Source organism: Convolutriloba macropyga, chromosome 15 (assembly GCF_964194025.1).
Source record: "Convolutriloba macropyga chromosome 15, txConMacr16.3, whole genome shotgun sequence".
Taxonomy (NCBI): Eukaryota; Metazoa; Xenacoelomorpha; order Acoela; family Convolutidae; genus Convolutriloba; species Convolutriloba macropyga.
The window spans coordinates 39,068,527-39,087,121 of record NC_134482.1 but is presented as its reverse complement, the minus strand read 5'-3'; the positions used below and the strand labels follow the sequence as shown (position 1 = coordinate 39,087,121).

At 35.6% G+C, this 18,595-nt stretch overlaps 2 protein-coding genes across 2 annotated transcripts in view; both read right to left on the bottom strand.

Annotated features, from left to right (window-relative positions):
* The window catches only part of LOC142354058 (uncharacterized), a 469,891-nt gene that overhangs the window by 168,199 nt on the left and 283,097 nt on the right, over window positions 1-18,595 (bottom strand). The gene's annotated exons all lie outside the window — the stretch shown is intronic.
* LOC142354185 (uncharacterized) overlaps window positions 11,077-18,595 on the bottom strand; it is a 9,129-nt gene continuing 1,610 nt past the window's right edge. The window contains exon 2 of the mRNA XM_075406444.1: window positions 11,077-11,407. Within this exon, the coding sequence (XP_075262559.1) occupies window positions 11,291-11,407 (117 nt within the window). The 3' untranslated portion in view covers window positions 11,077-11,290. The remainder of the gene's footprint in view (window positions 11,408-18,595) is intronic.

Here is an 18,595-nt window from a genome sequence, read left to right as displayed (position 1 = left end):
CAAAAAGCGAGAAAAAGCGAACATTAACTGAAATGAAACATGGAGACTTTAAATTTTAGCGTCTTATACGGCAATTTGTAATTTCCACCACAAATCCAACTTTTCTGCCAAAACACTTATTCTGACCAATTCTTTTGCAGATTCAGAACTGGTTGGACTAGTATGATCGCGTTTTGCGCCAAAAAGCGAGAAAAAGCGAACATTAACTGAAACATTGAGACTTTAAATTTTAGCGTCTTATACGGCATATTGCAATTTCCACCACAAATCCAACTTTTCTGCCAAAACACTTATTCTGACCAATTCTTTTGCATTTTCAGAACTGGTTGGACTATTATGATTGCGTTTTGCGCCAAAAAGCGAGAAAAAGCGAACATTAACTGAAACATTGAGACTTTAAATTTTAGCGTCTTATACGGCATATTGCCATTTCCACCACAAATCTAACTTTTCTTCCAAAACACTTATTCTGACCAAATCTTTTGCAGATTCAGAATTGGTTAGACCAGTATGTTTGCGTTTTGTGCCAAAACTCGAGAAAAAGCAAAAATTAACGAAAACATTGAGACTTTAAATTTTAGCGTCTTATACGGCAAATTGCAACTTCCACCACAAATCCAACTTTTCTTCCAAAACACTTATTCTGACCAAATCTTTTCCATATTCAGAATTGGTTAGACCAGTATATTTGCGTTTTGTGCCAAATTTCGAGAAAAAGCAAAAATTAACGAAAACATTGAGACTTTAAATTTTAGCGGCTTGTACGGCAAAATGAAATTTCCACCACAAATCCAACTTTTCTTCCAAAACACTTATTCTGGCAAATTCTTTTGCATATTCAAATTTGGTTGGACTAATTTGTTTGCGTTCTGTACCAGAAAACGACAAAACTACAACATTAACGAACACAATGAAAAAATACTAAAAAATAGAAGACTTTTGATGAAGACTTTTTTCATGATAGAGAATATTCAATTTTTCCGGCAAGTTTAAATTTTTGACCAAATCTGGGCTCCAATTAGAATAGAAACATGTGGTACAAACTAGCAAACGTACAAAAAAGCAGACATATGTCATATCACCACCTCGAGAAATAGAAGACTTTTCGAGAAGACCATTTTTTTAACTATTATAGAGAAATTTTATTAAGCGTTTTGAAAAATGTTTTCAAGTCCAGCCACTTAAAAGATGCTTCATGACAAAAAGTTCGCTTGACTAGCACTGTAAGCTTATTTTAGGAGCTCTAAATAGAAGAAAAATCCTATTTCCGTTTTTAGTAACGAAAAATAGAGAGCTTTGTCCAAAAAAAAGAATGCTTCTTTCGAGAAAACGAAAGAAACGGCTAAAATAGAGTGAAATTTTCAAAAATACCCGGGATAAAATTTTGATGCATGCATTCTACGCGTATCCAGCCTAGAAAGTCAGGGTTATAAGCGCATTGACTTCATATAACTTTTGACCGAAAAATGAGAACAAGACTTATTAAAAAAAAGAAGCATTAATCGTTTTGAAAAATGTTTTCAAGTCCATCCACTTACAGGATGTTTCATGACAGAAAATTCACTTGACTAGCACTGAAAGCCTATATTAGGAGCCCTAAACAGAAGAAAAATCCTATTTCCGTTTTTAGTAACGAAAAATAGAGAGTTTTGTCCTAAAAAAAATGCTTCTTTCGAGAAGACGAAAGAAACGGCTAAAATAGAGTGAAATTTTCAAAATTACCCGCAATAAAAATTTGATGCGTGCATTCTACGCGTATCCAGTCTAGAAAATTAGGGTTACAAGCGCATTGACTTCATAACTTTTTGACCAAAAAATGATAACAAAACTTTCTAAAAAAAAGAAGCATTAAGCGTTTTGAAAAATGTTTTCAAGTCCAGCCACTTAAAAGATGCTTCATGACAAAAAGTTCGCTTGACTAGCACTGTAAGCTTATTTTAGGAGCTCTAAATAGAAGAAAATTCCAATTTCCGTTTTAAGTAACAAAAAATAGAGAGTTTTGTCCAAATAAAGAATGCTTCTTTCCAGAAAACGAAAGAAACGGCTAAAATAGAGTGAAATTTTCAAAATTACCCGCAATAAAAATTTGATGCTTGCATTCAACGCGTATCCAGCCTAGAAAATCAGGGTTACAAGGGCATTGACTTCATATAACTTTTGGACCGAAAAATGACAACAAAACTTTCTAAAAAAAAAGAAGCATTAAGCGTTTTGAAAAATGTTTTCAAGTCCAGCCACTTAAAAGATGCTTCATGACAAAAAGTTGGCTTGACTAGCACTGTAAGCTTTTTTTAGGAGCTCTAAGCAGAAGAAAATTCCGATTTCCGTTTTAAGTAACAAAAAATAGAGTTTTGTATGAATAAAGTATGCTTCTTTCCGGATAACGAATAAAAGAGCTAAAACAGATTGAAATTTTCAAAAGTGCTCTCAATAAAAAATTGATGCGTGCATTGATGGACCGGGTGGACCGATTGTAAACAGCTGCAGGGTGATAGTGGGCTGTAGGGCGTGAGGGGAGTGCGACGAAAAGTCAAATGGGTCAGACGAAACAATGTGTCAGGCCATCGCATAAAATAGACCTGAGGACTAATATAATTGCTACAAACTTTGTTTGAGGGCAATTAAACACGTTTAGTAATCCATAGAACCAAGATTACATGTTATTTGAGGTTTGCATGCTTAAGAAAAAGTCCATTAATGCTACCGAGAAAATGCAGGGGTCTCCCGCGCTATTACTCGGCAGCATTGCTGCGTACATGCATACATGCATTAAAAAACTTCAGAACTGACCTTTTCGACCACCGGGTGATCAAATATCTCAATGGATTGAGACTGGTAATATGGCAATCTTTCACTTTTTCGAGGAATTTTATAACTTTGCAGAAAGTTTGACATATTTATAACAACCTGAAATGAGGTATACATATGAGAAGTACGTCAATTTAAAACAACAAACACACACACAAGAACGCTAACAAAAGTCTGTGCGCAGCACAAATTGTTCCTAGAGATCCTATGGGGAAAGACAAGGTGCAATAGCGGGGGGGGGAGCTGACCAACCAGCGTCTCAACGGGGCGCACCTTTGCGGCAAAACCGCCTATGGGACGGGATTACTAGGTTAATAGTAGTATATATAAATAAATATGTGGTTCGCATTTATTGAACCACATTACCGGTTGATATAAGTTACAGGATATTATACCAGACATAACACGGCCAATTTTGGAGTGATTGGGCCATCTGGAGCCAAGATCTGACCCAAAACGTGGAGAAGAAGTGGTCTTCCAGGGCCAAAATGACATGATCTGCAATGGTCAATATCTCGAAAGTGAGAGCAACATATGAAACGTATAATATACTGTTAGAAAGCTCATTACAAATGCTACTAGAATATTGAAATGAAATCTTGATTGAACGGCTCAATCGGGAGATATTAAGGAATAAAGGTACCGTACCATATGCTTCAGAAGCACAAGTCTTCCCACCCAACCGAACTCATCAAACTCATAACCAAGGAGTTTGGTTATAACAACCAAATTTTGTGACAACCTTTGCCATGTCACAGGGGATCTACCCAGCCATATTTTAACCTTCTACAACATTTTTGAACAAGTTTTCATTGACTCGGCAGGTGGGTCTTCTCTCCAATATGGCCAAAACTGACTGTCCCTGTACCGGTCAATATTTCCAAACTGGTAAGGAAAACGCTATAAGTTATATATATATATAGGCTGAAAGCTCGGCTTATGACACGTTCAACTATGCAAAAAAATAAGGCGTCGTACCAGGACCCCAAAATGGAAGAAGAAATGAGCTGCAGAGCTAAAATTGACCTTCGAGACTCCAGAAAACACCCTATGATTTGTACAGGGAATTACTCCCCACTATCTGAGGCTTCTAAAACACTATAATATGTACCTTAAATCCACTGTTTTAAGGTACCGAAATTTGGGTGACCCAAAATGTACCAAATTGGCAGTTTTTGCATAGTTACCCCAAAATAACTTTTTAGCCGAGCCGTTTTCGGGGATAACCAAAACACGCAAGCAAGAAGGGTTCAACACCAACAAAATGTGACCGCTCCCGTTTAATTTGGTCCAGTACTTTAGCAGATATTAACAAAATACTGTTCTGTACCCCATTTTTTGGGCTAAAACCGAAGCCCAAGATCTCCGGAACCGAAGAAAAACGACGTGAAACAGCGTTTCCGGCGTGTTTGTGGGTGTAATTCTGGTCCACTTCCATGTTCTAGATCTCGGCAAACCTTCATGGTGAGGTGGGAAAAAATTTCCCACCTCACCATGAAGGTTATGATGTTTTGTGTGTTTTGATATAAAACAACATCCACAGAAATTTGATAAAATGGTGAAAAAGAAAAATTGTTGAATTAATGCCATTGTTTGATACAATTAGCTTCAGCAACCTAAATAGTGTCTAGAAAACACAAAACTCACGCCCAAAAACTTGTTCAATTGCAAACAACACCACTTCACTCATTCATTTGGTCAAATGACCTATTTTGACTACCAAATATCAAGTTTCGCTAAAATAAACCTTCAAAATTAGTTAAAAAAGGTACAATCTGTTTATAGTGATACTCCCCATTAACTGAGCAATCTAAAACACTATAATATGTAATCTTGAATCAAAAAAATTCAACATTATGTCACCGCCGAATTGGCCGAAATTGGCCAAAGTCGAGGTTCGGCGCCTACAGAGCAAAAAATGACCCACTCAACTCCCTAAAACCCGATAAAAATGTGTATGGGGTTACTCCCCACTACAATAAAAATCCAACAAACCAATAAATGTAGGAATACTATGGTATTTTGAGGTACGCATATTTGGTGAACACCAAAATCACCTGAAATGGTGACTTTTTTTTCAAATTTAGTAATCAATAACTTTTTTACCAGGCCGAATTAGGGTAGTACAATATATGACAAGCCAGACGGTTACAATGCCAATACAATGAGACTATGTTGGTAGAATTTTGCTAAGCACTTGACTACTTATCATTAAAACAACAATTTGTACCTCTCAAAATCTAAATCTGCAAGACTTCAAAAAATGGAAGCTACTTGAGGACCGTATGTCGTTACCGCTTCTATATTACTGTAATCCAGTTTTCCAGTAATCTATTTTTTTGGAAGAGTACATTGGGTGTTATTAGCAAATTGCTGAATTACACCCAACTTTTTCAGCTATTTTAAAAGCCCAAAATTAACGAAAAACATGCTTGACGGCGTTTAATGGCACAACTGTCGTGTTTCTGGGCCTAATTCCAGTCTATCTTTGCGTTCCTGGATGATTCAAACCTTCATGATGAGGTGGGAAAAAAATTCGCACCTCGCCATGAAGGCTATGATGTTTTGTGTGTTTGACACAAAACAACAGTCTCCGAAATTTGCCGAAATCATGAAAAAAGTAAATTGTTGAACTAACAGCAATCACTGGTATCTTTTGTTTCATGGACTAGAATATTGTATGGAGAACGCAAATAGCACGCAGAAAATCCTCTTCATTTACCAAAACACAACACAATCAATAAAATTTGAAGATAGACATGTTATTCAGGAATCAACCTTAAATAACAGTTCGACTACAAATTTTCAGGACCATTACATTACACTACATGCATCAACAGCTTGCATGCTCTGTGAGGAGCTGTTTAGTTGTTTCTGATCTACTTAGAAAAGAAAACAATCTTCTCCTTGTATATAAAGACGTTTCGGAAAGAGAAGTTGTGTTTCAAATAAAAAAAAAATCGCTCATGGACGGGTACGTTTTGCTACAATACCCATTGGAAAAGATAGAAACGTGTCAAAAAATTATTATTGAGATTTTCATTTATGAATGGGGAAAAGTTTATTACTTTATCTGAAGCATAGACTTGACAACTCTACTATATCACCTCCATAACGGACAAAATCGTGTAAATTTGGAATTCAGGAATTTAATTATCATTCCTGAAAACTATTGTCCTCATCACAAATTGAGGAAATGTATACATTGGAAGCCTGCCAATCAGAAATCTAAGGCATCTAGGTTATTAGGTCAATTTGGGCCTCGTAGGTTACAAACATGTTTGTCAGACATGAATTCAATCATAATTTTTTTTCAACCTTAAAGCATTTTTTTGTTATCGCCAAAAAAATCAAATAAAAACTGTCTTCGCTGATTTAGGTTGGCACTTATAAGGCACCGTTTTGACGAAAATAAGGGAAAACGAAATCTTGAGAAACCACGCAAAATCTTGTCAAGATCCTGTCAAGATCTTGGAAATGCTGCTGTGGGCTCGAAAAAAAATGTTTTTTTTTCTAAGTTTTGACTGTTATCCAGGGCAATCGAACCAAAATTTTGTCTTTGTGAGTAATTTTGGGATAAAATTGAAGCATTTGTAAAAAAAAGTAAAACTTGGAAACCCACGCAAGTTCCTGCTAAGATCCTGGAAACCCTCGTGTGCTTCTTGAAGAATCCAAGATCTTGCGTGGACTTGGAATTGGTATCGTGGAAATCCAAGATCTTGCGTGGACTTGGCGTGGATGTCGTGGGTTCGAGCACTGGGAAGTGACATCTGATCAGAGACTATGCTAAAACACACACAAGACCTTAAGTATCGTTATAATATATGCTTTTCATAAAATCCGACGTCTACAGCAGAAAATTCAAAGAAGTCAATTCAAAATCGGAAAGGTTTTACAGAAATTTTCTAATTCAAAATTTTGCATGACATTGATTAAGTTTGCCGTCTTCATAGATGAAGTTTGACAGTTATTTATCAGACCGAATTGACCTCTGATCAAACCTAAATCAGACTATGGCCCAGACTATTTTGCACTCGAACTGCTGTCCAAACCCTTTAATTTCAGTCTGGAAACACACGGGTGTGCGTTCGAGTGGGTCTGTTCATAGCCCAGTTTGGGTCTGGACCTCAACACGGGTTGTACAAACAATTCAAAAAAGGAGGCCTATGTTGGAATCAATTGCTACGAAATTGATAACATGCACAAACATGAATTGAAAGTTTCAGCAAACACCTAAATTATATTATCCAAATTTGAATTTCCGAATCCTAATTACAGTTACCAGTAAATTAAAATTTTTCCACCGTTTTTCATGATTCCTAATATCATTATATCTGTTTGCAAAGTTACAAAAAATAACCAGAGAAATGATTTGCTGAAATGATGTTAATACCCGAGTTCGAAAAAAGTAACATCAACAGAATCAACAGAAAACAAAATATCTCCACTTGGATGAGTAAAGATAAATTTAAGTAATTTATGTATAAGGTCAAAAAGTTAAAGTATTGTTACGATTGAAAAGTTTGCATCCTCTACTTAAAAACACTCTTTTCTATATTAAGCCGAGCTAGCCAATAAGAAATGCAATAATTGGTTAAAACAATCTTTTTTTAAATAAAATATTACGGCGAAAAATGACACAATGTAAATAGCGAAAATGATCAGCTCTCTTTTTAAATTAGATAAGGGCCAATGATGTTCTTCGATGCCGGCAGTTCTACTTATATTATAAGGGTATGAATTTGTGTCAATCATTGTCTAATTTGAAAGTAAAGTTGTACATCTAAAAAGAGGAATTACAAATAATAAAGTCAATGTTGAAGCAGAAAGCTACAAAACTGATAATAAGCTAACTTGATTTGAACGATTCAGTAGTAACTTTTCTTAAATGATTCACCAATTTTAGGTTAGATGAAATCAGCGTCAGATGAAACTGTTCTCCTTGATGTAAAGTAAAAATGACTACTGATAGAATCGGAGAAATTGAATCTAGAATTCCTATTTATGTCCTCCACAAAATTTAAATAACTTTATTTTGTTCTTCATTTCTTCTACTAACATCTCTTTCCTGTCTGTTGACAGAATTCAAATCTTCATTAAAAATTACCAACTAATAACTAAACACAAAATGGAACAAAGTGAAGGAAAAGTTATGTCACCCTAAACCGAAATAACTCCGTTTGCTTAATTTTGGTAAGTTTAACATACAATCTAGTATTAATTTTTTTAATGACAGCTGCAATTTATAGCACCAAATGACATTAATAAATCTGTTTTATATGAAATGTTTGAATTTTAAAAAAATAAAAATTAAACGGAGAGGCAAAAAAAGGGAAAAAATAAATTTCCGGGGACAATTTAAAAAAAATGCGATCAAGAAAGAAATAAGCTACTTAAAGGTCTTTTGATAATAATTCACAATCCATATTAAATCGACAGACTTTTCATGTTAGTTTTATTAACACAAAAACAGTAGTGGCAAATGTGGTGAATATTCTCAAAAGAGAAGAATAGTAAAGCAATGCAACAACGTAGAAAGATCTTGAAAATATTAACTGCTTTCAGAATCAATTTTTGTAAAACATTAGAAAAATTATCAAGTATTGCAATTCTTTGGGTAATGGCGTGTTTGTTCAATCCTCATGCTTGTTTGAATAGAAAAAAAACAATGCTCTAAAACTAAAAACGAAATGGACTCTCCATCGCTTTTTAAGTTGTGTGTTATAAATTTTTACTAAGCACATAAAACTTATCGCCTAAAAGCTCATATACGCATCAAATCATATTTCTGCTACAAAAACTGATGTCTTCAAATAATTTCATGAAGCTTTTGTTGTGAATGATTAATTTTTTAACTGACGTTTCAGGACGTATTTAGTTTTCTGCTCGTTTCAAGAAGTACGAACAATTGCAAACAGTTTTCTTTTGAATCAGTCATTTTTGCAAGCCAATAAATGTTAGGAGGAAGCAAAGATTCTTGAGTCATGCGTTTCAGTGCAGGCTCCAAATGGAAAATTAGGTTTTGAAGTTAATAAAAATCGTCCTTTTGTTCAATCCGGCTCAAAATTTTTTCCTGGAAAATCTCTGTTTATTAAAATAGCACGTTTTAGAAGAAGTTGCTTTCAAAAAAACTCATCCACTTCACCATTTATTTTTTTAAAACTTGTTTTGCACTCTGCATGTTTAGAATTGAAATTAGCAAAATTGTGATTAATTAACCCGTTGAGCATCGGCAATATTTTTTCGTTCTTTTCTGAAAATAAGTTTTTGGTTTTTTAATACAATTCTTTTTCAACAAAACTGTCTTTTGTTTTAATCTAAGTTTCGTTCCAAAGACTTCAAATGAGGAACCGATTAAATGGGCAAAATTTTGATTAACGGATGAGTGGATTGCTAGAAAAAACTTATAATAATTCATCATTAATATAGGATACTTGTAGTTCAATTTTTGGTTTAAAATTTAGGATTCTTGGTTCAAGAAAATAATACATTTGCTGTGTATGGTTCTGCGTTTCATCCTCACACTCTGAATTAACGAAGCCGATTGTTCTCAAAAGCATTTTCAACAAAATTATGGAAAATTACTTACCAGGGTCGTGGTGGATTAATTATAAATCTTCTTTTTACTAAATGAGCACAAAAACCTTTTTCTCTCAGTTTAAAATTGCATCTTCAGAAACAAGCAGTGCTGGGATATTCCAAAGTTTTTAATTTTTTTTCTGAGACTGTCAAGGTTCCAAATTTGGTATTTATTCGAGCGGAAGCAGATCAATTTCAATTGTAGCTAATTAGATCTATTTCGATTGTAGCTCAATTTCAAGTTGAGCTACAATTGAAACAGTTGAAACAGTGAAAATTGAATATTTAACGCTAATTATGGTACAGAGAAAACACTTAAATCTATTTGATTGATCCGTCAAATTTTCATTTCAAGATATTGTTAGAAGAGGTTTAAAAATTTTCAATTTTGCTGCCATGGATTAAAATCAGTCGCAATTATTAGGTGAAATGAAAGTTCAAAAATGATCACAAAAGTATAGAATACCTTAGTATAGCTCCCGATTTAAGTATCAATTGGTGAAATTGTAAAGTTACAATGTCAATAAATCGTCACTGATTTGGCGTAAAATGTTTTTGCTCTGGGTTGATAATTCTTTTTCGAAAATTGTGTGACTTCATCGCTGAAAAACTGTCTTCAGAAGGATAAAACTTACAAAATCATCCGCCTCTTTTTCTCATTTTAAGCATATTTCTTGCATAATGTGTTGCACATGATTTCATTCTCGAACCTGGGTCTCAAAATTGATGGCACCTTTTCTTCTATTATGTTACCGGTCCACGGGTTTTTCACAATTTTGACTGTTTTTTAAGTTGAAAAGCACGTATAAAAGAGCAGCAAGTCTCCGAAAATTTAAATTTATTTAGAAAATGTGCTAAAACTGGTGACTACTCATAAGAAATGCGTTGACAATTATTGAATTCTTTTCAGCAGATTCAGCTTCCAGGACCAAATATTCAAGACATTTAGATTATTTCTCAACATAATTTTCTCACATCCAGCCGTTTTCTGAAAAATATATCCACTTACATCTAAGATTTGACCCGTAAAAATCCATTTCCTTACTACGACATGCAAAGCCGGGTGGGGCGAGGGGGGGGATTGAGGCTTGGATTTGATTATTGCCATCCCGCTTTTTAATGTCAGCTGCATAACTTTACCTGATGAGAACAAACGGATTTGACCTGATGCCAGGACAAAACATAAACTCTCATTAGACTCACACAAAATTTAGACAACTTGAAGAACTAAAAAAAAAATAAATTATAATTAATCATAATTCCAATTATTTGTTATCAGTTTTGTCAGATAATTTTGAATAAAAACCTAACCTAAAAAATTGATAGATTCCATCACATATATTTATTCTACCGATTCTAGAGGAATTTGGGAAATCGGTAAATCTAGATGCAACACTTTTATATGCTAATACCTGAATGAATTATCAGGTCGAAGGTTCGAAATAACTTATCTTCAGATAATTATAATTTTAAATTCAGGCTTTATAATTAGAAGTTTTCATAATTCTGTTGTTGCCTTCAATAATATCACGAGAAAACTGATTAAACCCATACGGTGGGGAAAATCTGCTCGCCCTAATTCGGTCTCGAATATGCCGTCTCCTAATCGTTGTTACTAATTAACACCCCACAGCTCTTTAAGATAATTAATTACTTTTTTTCAGAGATGATTAAGACAGAATTTTAAATAATAATAGTTTAACAAATATAATGATATTATAATTATATTTAAAAGTTTGAATTCTATATAATTATTATATAGTTATCATACAAATATATTAATTTAAATAATAATTTAATAATAATAATGTTATAATTATAAACCACACCCCAACACTCTTTTTTTCTTTTTTTTTCATATTCCGATAACATTATGATAGAATTTTCTTGTAAGGTAGTCATTTCAAGGTCCAATTTCCTGTTCAGGCATGAATCCCAAATGAGGTCTTTTGATGATCTGTCGCCGATTGTGTCGATTGACAGATTTGTTGGCATTCACCCGTTTCGCCGCTTTCCGTTTCTAAATTAAGACATCCCAGTGATTACGAAAATTCAATCGCGTATTGTCTTTCTTTATAACCAATCGAACAAAAAGGTTTTTTTGTAAAGTCACTGAGTCAATATTTTGTATAAGAAGAATGTAAGAAAATTGGTTAAAAATATTCACAACCAAAAACCCGCATCTTTAAACGGAAAACACGGTGATAGCCGTGAATTTTTGCAAAGATACCCAAGTTGAGGTGCCGGATGGAAGCAAGTATGACCAGACCGTCCCCGACGGAAAGTACATATGTCCAGACCGTCCCAGACGGAAGGTGCCTGTGTCCAGACTTTCGTGAGTTCATGTCCAGACTTTCGTGCGTTCACCAGACTTTCGTGCGTTCATGTCCAGACTTTCGTGCGTTCATCTTCGGTCTGGACATACTTGCTTCCGTCTGGGACCTCAACCTTGGAAGCTATCAATTCACACAAAAGTAAACTGCATCATTCAGGCTTGAATCGATTCGTTTGTACTTATCAGTGTCATCTTCTATCACTTAGCTTCTTGTTACGTAACTTCCCCTAACTCCTCTAGTATTTTAATGCGTATTCCATTCAAATTTCATTTTAATTGCTGTATCGTAAAAGAAAGCTAATCTTACATTTTTGCGATCAGATGTATTAGAAAAATATATACGCACTAAACGAAACGTAACGAAATGTAACGAAACGAAATTTTTAACGAAACGTAACTCCAAGTGAAAAGCTTGAAACTCCGTATTTGCTTTTTGTAAAGGTCTGCTGTAAATTGTTTTTGATTTAGAAATTATTTTATGAGTATTCCTCTGGATAGTGTTCCGGAAGGCAAAGTACAGAGCCTGCAGTATCTTCCAAATTAATAACTAGTAAATCTTCGTTTTGCCTGTCGATTATGATAGAAATCTTTATATTATATTTCTTTTTAATTAAATCTGTGTGGTATCCATTATCTAATAATCTTGGTTTATATTGATCTAAAATTTAAATGTTTGCTGATTATTTCTTTTTGCCAATCTTAAGGTTATCTCCGATCTCTGACATTTCTTCCTCTCTCCCTCAGCCTTTTAACTCTCGTTTTTTAATTTCCTCGCGTTAATGAACTGCGCTCAAGTACCCTTCTGTTGATTTACATTGCTTACGAAAATACTCACCTCTCATTGGGTGAGTACAATAAGAATTCGGGCTTGTTTCTAATTCATCAAGAGATTGATTCAGCTCAACACAAGCGTCTAGGAAAAGTTATCTCCACATTGCGTCCCACACAATCGGGTCGCTGATTATCAGACAGTTCAACTAATTGCTGCGTTCAACTACGGAGCTCGCGACAACAGCATATTAGCTGATCCTCGTATGATGACAACAGAAAGTGACTGAACTGCTCTGTCGAAGGCAATGGATTGTCCCACTGACTGATAATTTCTGCTATCAGCTAACAACGACATGCGCAATAAGGCCTTCTTCAGAGTCCTCGACAGACCGCCCAAAACTTCAATTGCCAGCGGGACGAACATAATTCCTTGTTGAGCACAACTGTTTTCATACTGAGCATATTTTCGATCTTCGGCAGCTTCAATTGCATAGCCTGACTTCTCTGCCGCATGAGAAATAATGTTCGGTTGCAGAGAAGAAGTCACGGTTATGTCTAGAGCAGCAGATTGGCCAGATTTCCAACAAGGCAGATAGACGTCTCCTGGGCGTGAGTTGTTTTCCGCAATGAGATTGCGTTTTTCAATTACTTGAGACAAATTAGCTGCTGAACAGGCAGAAGCTATGCGATCGCGAATTCTATCGTGCGTTGAAATCGCATCTCCCCTTCCATGGCAGGCAACTGCATGGTCACCAAACGTGTCCATTGTACCTGACTTACAATAAGGACATTTTCTTTCTTGATCATAAACCGCGATCCCGAGCCTGTACTTGACACTGACTTGAAATTCCTTAGCCGAAAGGTGTAGACCTAGAGCGGGAATTGGAGGCGCAGCAAGCCATTCTCCTGAATGAGGCAGGCATAGTGATTGGATTCTTGCCTTTTCCCTAGTTGACGATTGATTTCTTATTAGGTCAGCTAGTTTTTCTTTATCAAGTGCTTCTTGGATCTTCTTTTGAGTGTGCGAAAGTAGATTGAACTGTTCCAGACTCTGTTGTAACTCTTTAAAAGTGTCACTTTCTGAGGGACGCCTACTTGTTATTTTGTTCACCAGCTCGTCTGAGGCTAAAATTGAGCCCACAAATGCACTTTTGTATTGCTCTTGTGACTGTCTGACGCCTAGTCCCGACAAACTGATAGGTAAGGAAGACTGTTGCCATGCGTCATCATCAATAATTGAGCCAATAATTTGATCCAACACTTCTCTTTGGCCGTCATCGAAACTTTTCAATACTTCGAGCATCTCGTTTGATGGAGTGTTAGTTCGTAATGAGTATACTAGTTTCGGAGTTCCCAAACAGTAGCGAAGGATACCCAATGCACATTGAGGTTCGTTGAGGTGACGTAAACTATCCAGCATAGATAAAATTTATTGAACTCTCCTCTTCAAACAAGAAGCGACAAACTCTTTTGAACCAACTGCAGCACCCAGAATTTCAAAGCCGTTTCCCAAATTCCTTTTTACTGCCTGATCAATGGAGGGTAAATCTTTAATTGACCACAGCTCACATTTGTCTTTTCTCAAGATTAGGCCTCTCTCGGGGCCTTCATTGGCTAGGATTTCAAGCGTTTGTTTGATCTGATCTTCAGAACCAGCAATAAACCCATCATCTAAGTACCAAGTGTGCTTTACCAAATCCGGAACTGAAGTCTTGATCTTCTGTATGATCGGCCATAACGTCAAGGAGAACAATAACGGTCCCAGCGGATCACCCTGCTGAACACCCGATTCACTTTGAATGATTGCATTGTTATAAAAGAGTGGTGTGTGCTGGGAGTAGCAAAAATTGGTGAAGGCGGCAATTCCTGGAATAAATTCATAAGTTGCTTTTAATAAGTGTGATCGCTTGACTGAGTTAAAAGCGTTTTGAAAATCAATTTGAAGAACGCCTCCGTCCTTCTGAGCACTTACTATGTTATCGTATGTATTTTTGGACGAATGAATGATTGCCTCAGCGCCTCCGCTAATGCCGACTCCCAATTGCAAACTGTCAAATAGCTCAATTGCTTCTGATTTAGCTTCACTTGCCAAGCATTTTGCTATGAGGCGTCGCAACACTTCGCCAACTGCTATTGGACGCACCCCACCTTTCTTTTTGGATAAAGCCGTGAGTGAAGCGCAGCAGAGTGCTTTGGAAATAAAAACAGGAAAGAGACCCCTACTACCGAAGTTTACAAACTTTGTTATCGCTTTCAGTGCAGACTCGGACCGATCAGGTGCAGTGCAGTCTACTGCGTGCTGAAGATGTTCTGGAAACATCTTAGAGGGACCGGCTGCAGTGTGTTTGCTGAATGTCTTAAGTTGTTCATAAACTGCGTTTTCACTAAACTGGAACGCATTGGATGCAATATCGTCAGGTAAATTGACATCAGGTATCGGTTCTTTCGGGTGTAAGTTTTCCAGTGCTTTGAATGTAGCTTTGTTATCGGGTGCGAGACCTTCAGAAGCTAAAACTTTAGCAGCTCGGCCAAATTGGCCTTGTAGGCACAACGTCTTCGCTCTGACCGATATTTCTGCTGTTAGTTCTCTGTCTTTTTGATTGTTTCAAGGACACAGCTTCTGACCAAAGCTTCCCATATTCACCGGCGTTGCAACGATCAAAACGTTCTGCGAGACGTTGGTCTTGATTGCGCTTTTGCTTTTTGCCTCCGCGGTTACAAGCACGTAGAGCGCATTTTGAAACCACAAAAAGTTTTTGCCAATTTGTCTCATTGTCTGGAGCCTCAACACATTCAAGAAGAACACCTGATAGCAGTTGAGACCATCTTGCTCTGAATTTGATAGGAACAAAGCGACAGGTTGGCACGTACGAACTCAATATTGTCAACACCTCTGGCAATTTGTTACTTTCTGACTTTATTGAGAGATCAACACGTTCAAAAAATGAGTTATTCAACTGACTGGAATCAGTTGAATCACAAGAGATCAGTAGATTGTCTATTTTATTTGAGAGGTCTGTGTTAATTTTCCGACGGCTGCACAACTGCTCTTTGTATTTTGAGTACGCCCAAATTGATTTTGAATTGAACCAAGCGTCGTGCTCTGACCCCCAACCAAAATATCTTACTTTGGTGTACTGATCGCAGTTTTCTAGTACTTGAACTCTGTAGAGTTTATCTGCGGTATCTGGCAGAAAACGAATTGTGCCTGCAGCTACGTGAAAAAACTCTTTAACACAAACATTTTGCAACTCCTGGGTCAAACCCGATTTTGTGGTTCGCTTTGTGTGCCTACATTCTCTAATTGCTTTGCACCACTCTCGTCAGAAATTGCATTTCTTAAGTTGTATTTCATTTTGAAAAAAAAAACACAGTTTGGGGGAACTAACTTTGGAAACTACCCCAACAAACAGAGACTGTTGTGTGTTGTAAGACGATTGTTTTCACAGGCAAACCGCCCCAGAAAACTTGGGGGACAGACTGGGCTGGGGGGGGGTATTAGGAACAATCTCACCGGATATTAGGCACTTCGTCTAGTCCCACAGACAGGACGCAAAAACAGTAAGCTTCTGTAATTTTCTCTTGTTTGCTTGTTGATTTCGCTTAGCGAGCTAACAAAGCTAACAACGCACGTGCTTCTGTGATTCTTCCAATGGACCATTCTTGGCTCTTTTTTTTTAAAAAAAAAGTTTTTTTATGTAAACCCTTTTGACTCATGTTCTAGTTTGGTAACAATTTACAAAGGAGCTGAATAATAAACTTTGTATCTATTTTGCAACAGAGCTTGGATATCCCCCCAGCCTAGTTGGAATTTACTTTGTGTGCCCTCCAGGCGCACGTGCTTTTGTACAAGGTAACGTGTCATATAACTACATAAATTTTAATCAGGGGCATAAAACACGGAGTGGGCGGAGGACAGAATAGATCCTAGAGTTTTTATATTTTATTATTCTGTCAGAATCTTATGATGTAGCATTTTTCTCGCGCTCTCTCTCTCCAGGGCGCATATTTTTTATAGATTGAATTTTAAAGCTGTTTTTGGAAAGGAAGTTGTACAATGATTTTAGTTAGTCTTTAGTTTGATTTTTTTCTGAAAACAGACGACCAATTTTTTCAAATTTTTCAATAAGGGATGTTTCTATGTATAACTTTTTATACAATCTTTTCCAATATTTCTTCTTTTAGTTAGTTTTTGCAAGAAGAACAGTCTTTAATTATAATAATCAACTTTTTTTTCCAAAAAAGACACAAAATACTTCTCATCAGCAATTTAATTTTCGATAATTTTATAAGAAGAGTCAGCATCGGACATGCCAATCGTGGTAAAAACATTTTAAGAGTTTGCTTGCGGTTTAGTAGGTCCAATTTTTTTCGGACATTTTTGGGAGATTGCCCACAACGCAAGTCCATAAAAATTGGAAGTACTCGTTTTTTTAAGTTTTTCATAATTTAACTTTTCTGGACACAAAAATTACGGTGCTTTCCTAACGCACAAGTAGATACGAAAATTATTCCCATTTTTACCCTCTAAATAGTTTGGAATGTTAGTGCTTCTCTTTTTTGGAGTGTTAAACTTATATCAGTGGCAATTTTGAATCTTCAAAATTAGATAACCGGGCAGAAATCTGGGAGAAAAAAAGCTTTTTTAAAATTCGCCTTTTGTAGCCTTTTAGGTGCTTAGTATGCTCAAATTGCTGGAAAAACCTCCAATTTGGATGTAAAGTGCACTTTTTTAAAGCCAAAAATGAAAGAGTTGCTTAGTTGATGTAGTTTGAATTGTATGTATTGAATATGTCACTTTATTTACGTTAAAACTTAAACTTTGAATTTTGCGATATTGTTAAAGGTATTTCTGAATCATTTTGTGAGTGTTGGTTGCATTTACGTGTTGGACTATTGATTTAAAAACACACAAAGCAATCACTGCATCAATTCTTATCTTTAGAATTTTTATGGTTTTAGAATTTTTTTGCTGTTTTTGTGCATTCTGAGTTCGGAATTTTTCATGAGCAATTTTCATGAGACTCTAGATCGGTTCTTATGTTTTCTTTAACAACTTCTCCGTTGGTTTTAAGTCTTGAAGCTAAGACCTTTAATCGATTCTTGCGTTTTATTTTCTAACATGACAGTTTTTGCAATGTTTTTTGACCAGATTCCTTGACTTCTCTTTGCTTTTTTACAAGTTGAAGAAAATTTATGAAATAGGCTGAAACATTATATAATTTTTCCGTTTTCGATAACCTTTTTTAAAACAAGAAATTTCAGCTAAAAATATTTTGACACTAAAACTAACTTCAGTTTAAACCATTTTATTTTTTGGCTTCATGCGAAACTTTTAATCTGTTGGTTGCTATGTTCAATTGGTATGCTGTTCATATAAAAGGTCCAGTCGTTTTTTTTCATTCAATTTATTGGAATTTGTTTCAGAAGTAATCCTGTTATGTTATTTAAAGTTGGATTAATCTCAAATTCAATTTATATAAATATCCCAGAAACTGTTTACATCAAAATTTTATCAATTTCTCTTTGAAATGGAAGCATAAATGATAATTTTATCTGTCGGTCTCCAGCCTTCTCCTAGGTCAAAATCAAATGTTCATTATAAAGTAGGTTTTGTAGCTCTAAACCAACTTTAAAACTGTTTAACTTGTTGGAAATCTACATTAGTTAGAATACCAATATTCTGCAAAATACTTTCATGGTTTTAAGACACAGAGTCGTTGCAGTTGCCTGTTTCTAGGAAAAGAATAGTCATGTGCTTTACCATCAAGTTTTCCAGTAATGCAATTTTACTTCCAGAATTGTTTTTGTTTGGAGTATTTAATTTTGAATGGGGAAATAAAGCATATAAAGGTGTTTAATTGATGAAAATAAGTTTTCTTCTGCTGCAAAACAGATGACGCAAAGAACTTGTTTTTGGGTATTTTTTTTATTCGGCAAGGATTCTGCCCCCCCTTAAATCTGAGGGTTCATAGTGTTTATGATTCACATGGTATACTATTAATTTTTTTCTGATGCAAAATATTACACATCAGAAATCCCCTCTCACAGAGAATTTTGACGCAGATGAACAGACTCTGAATCAGTATTGAATAGTTTCTG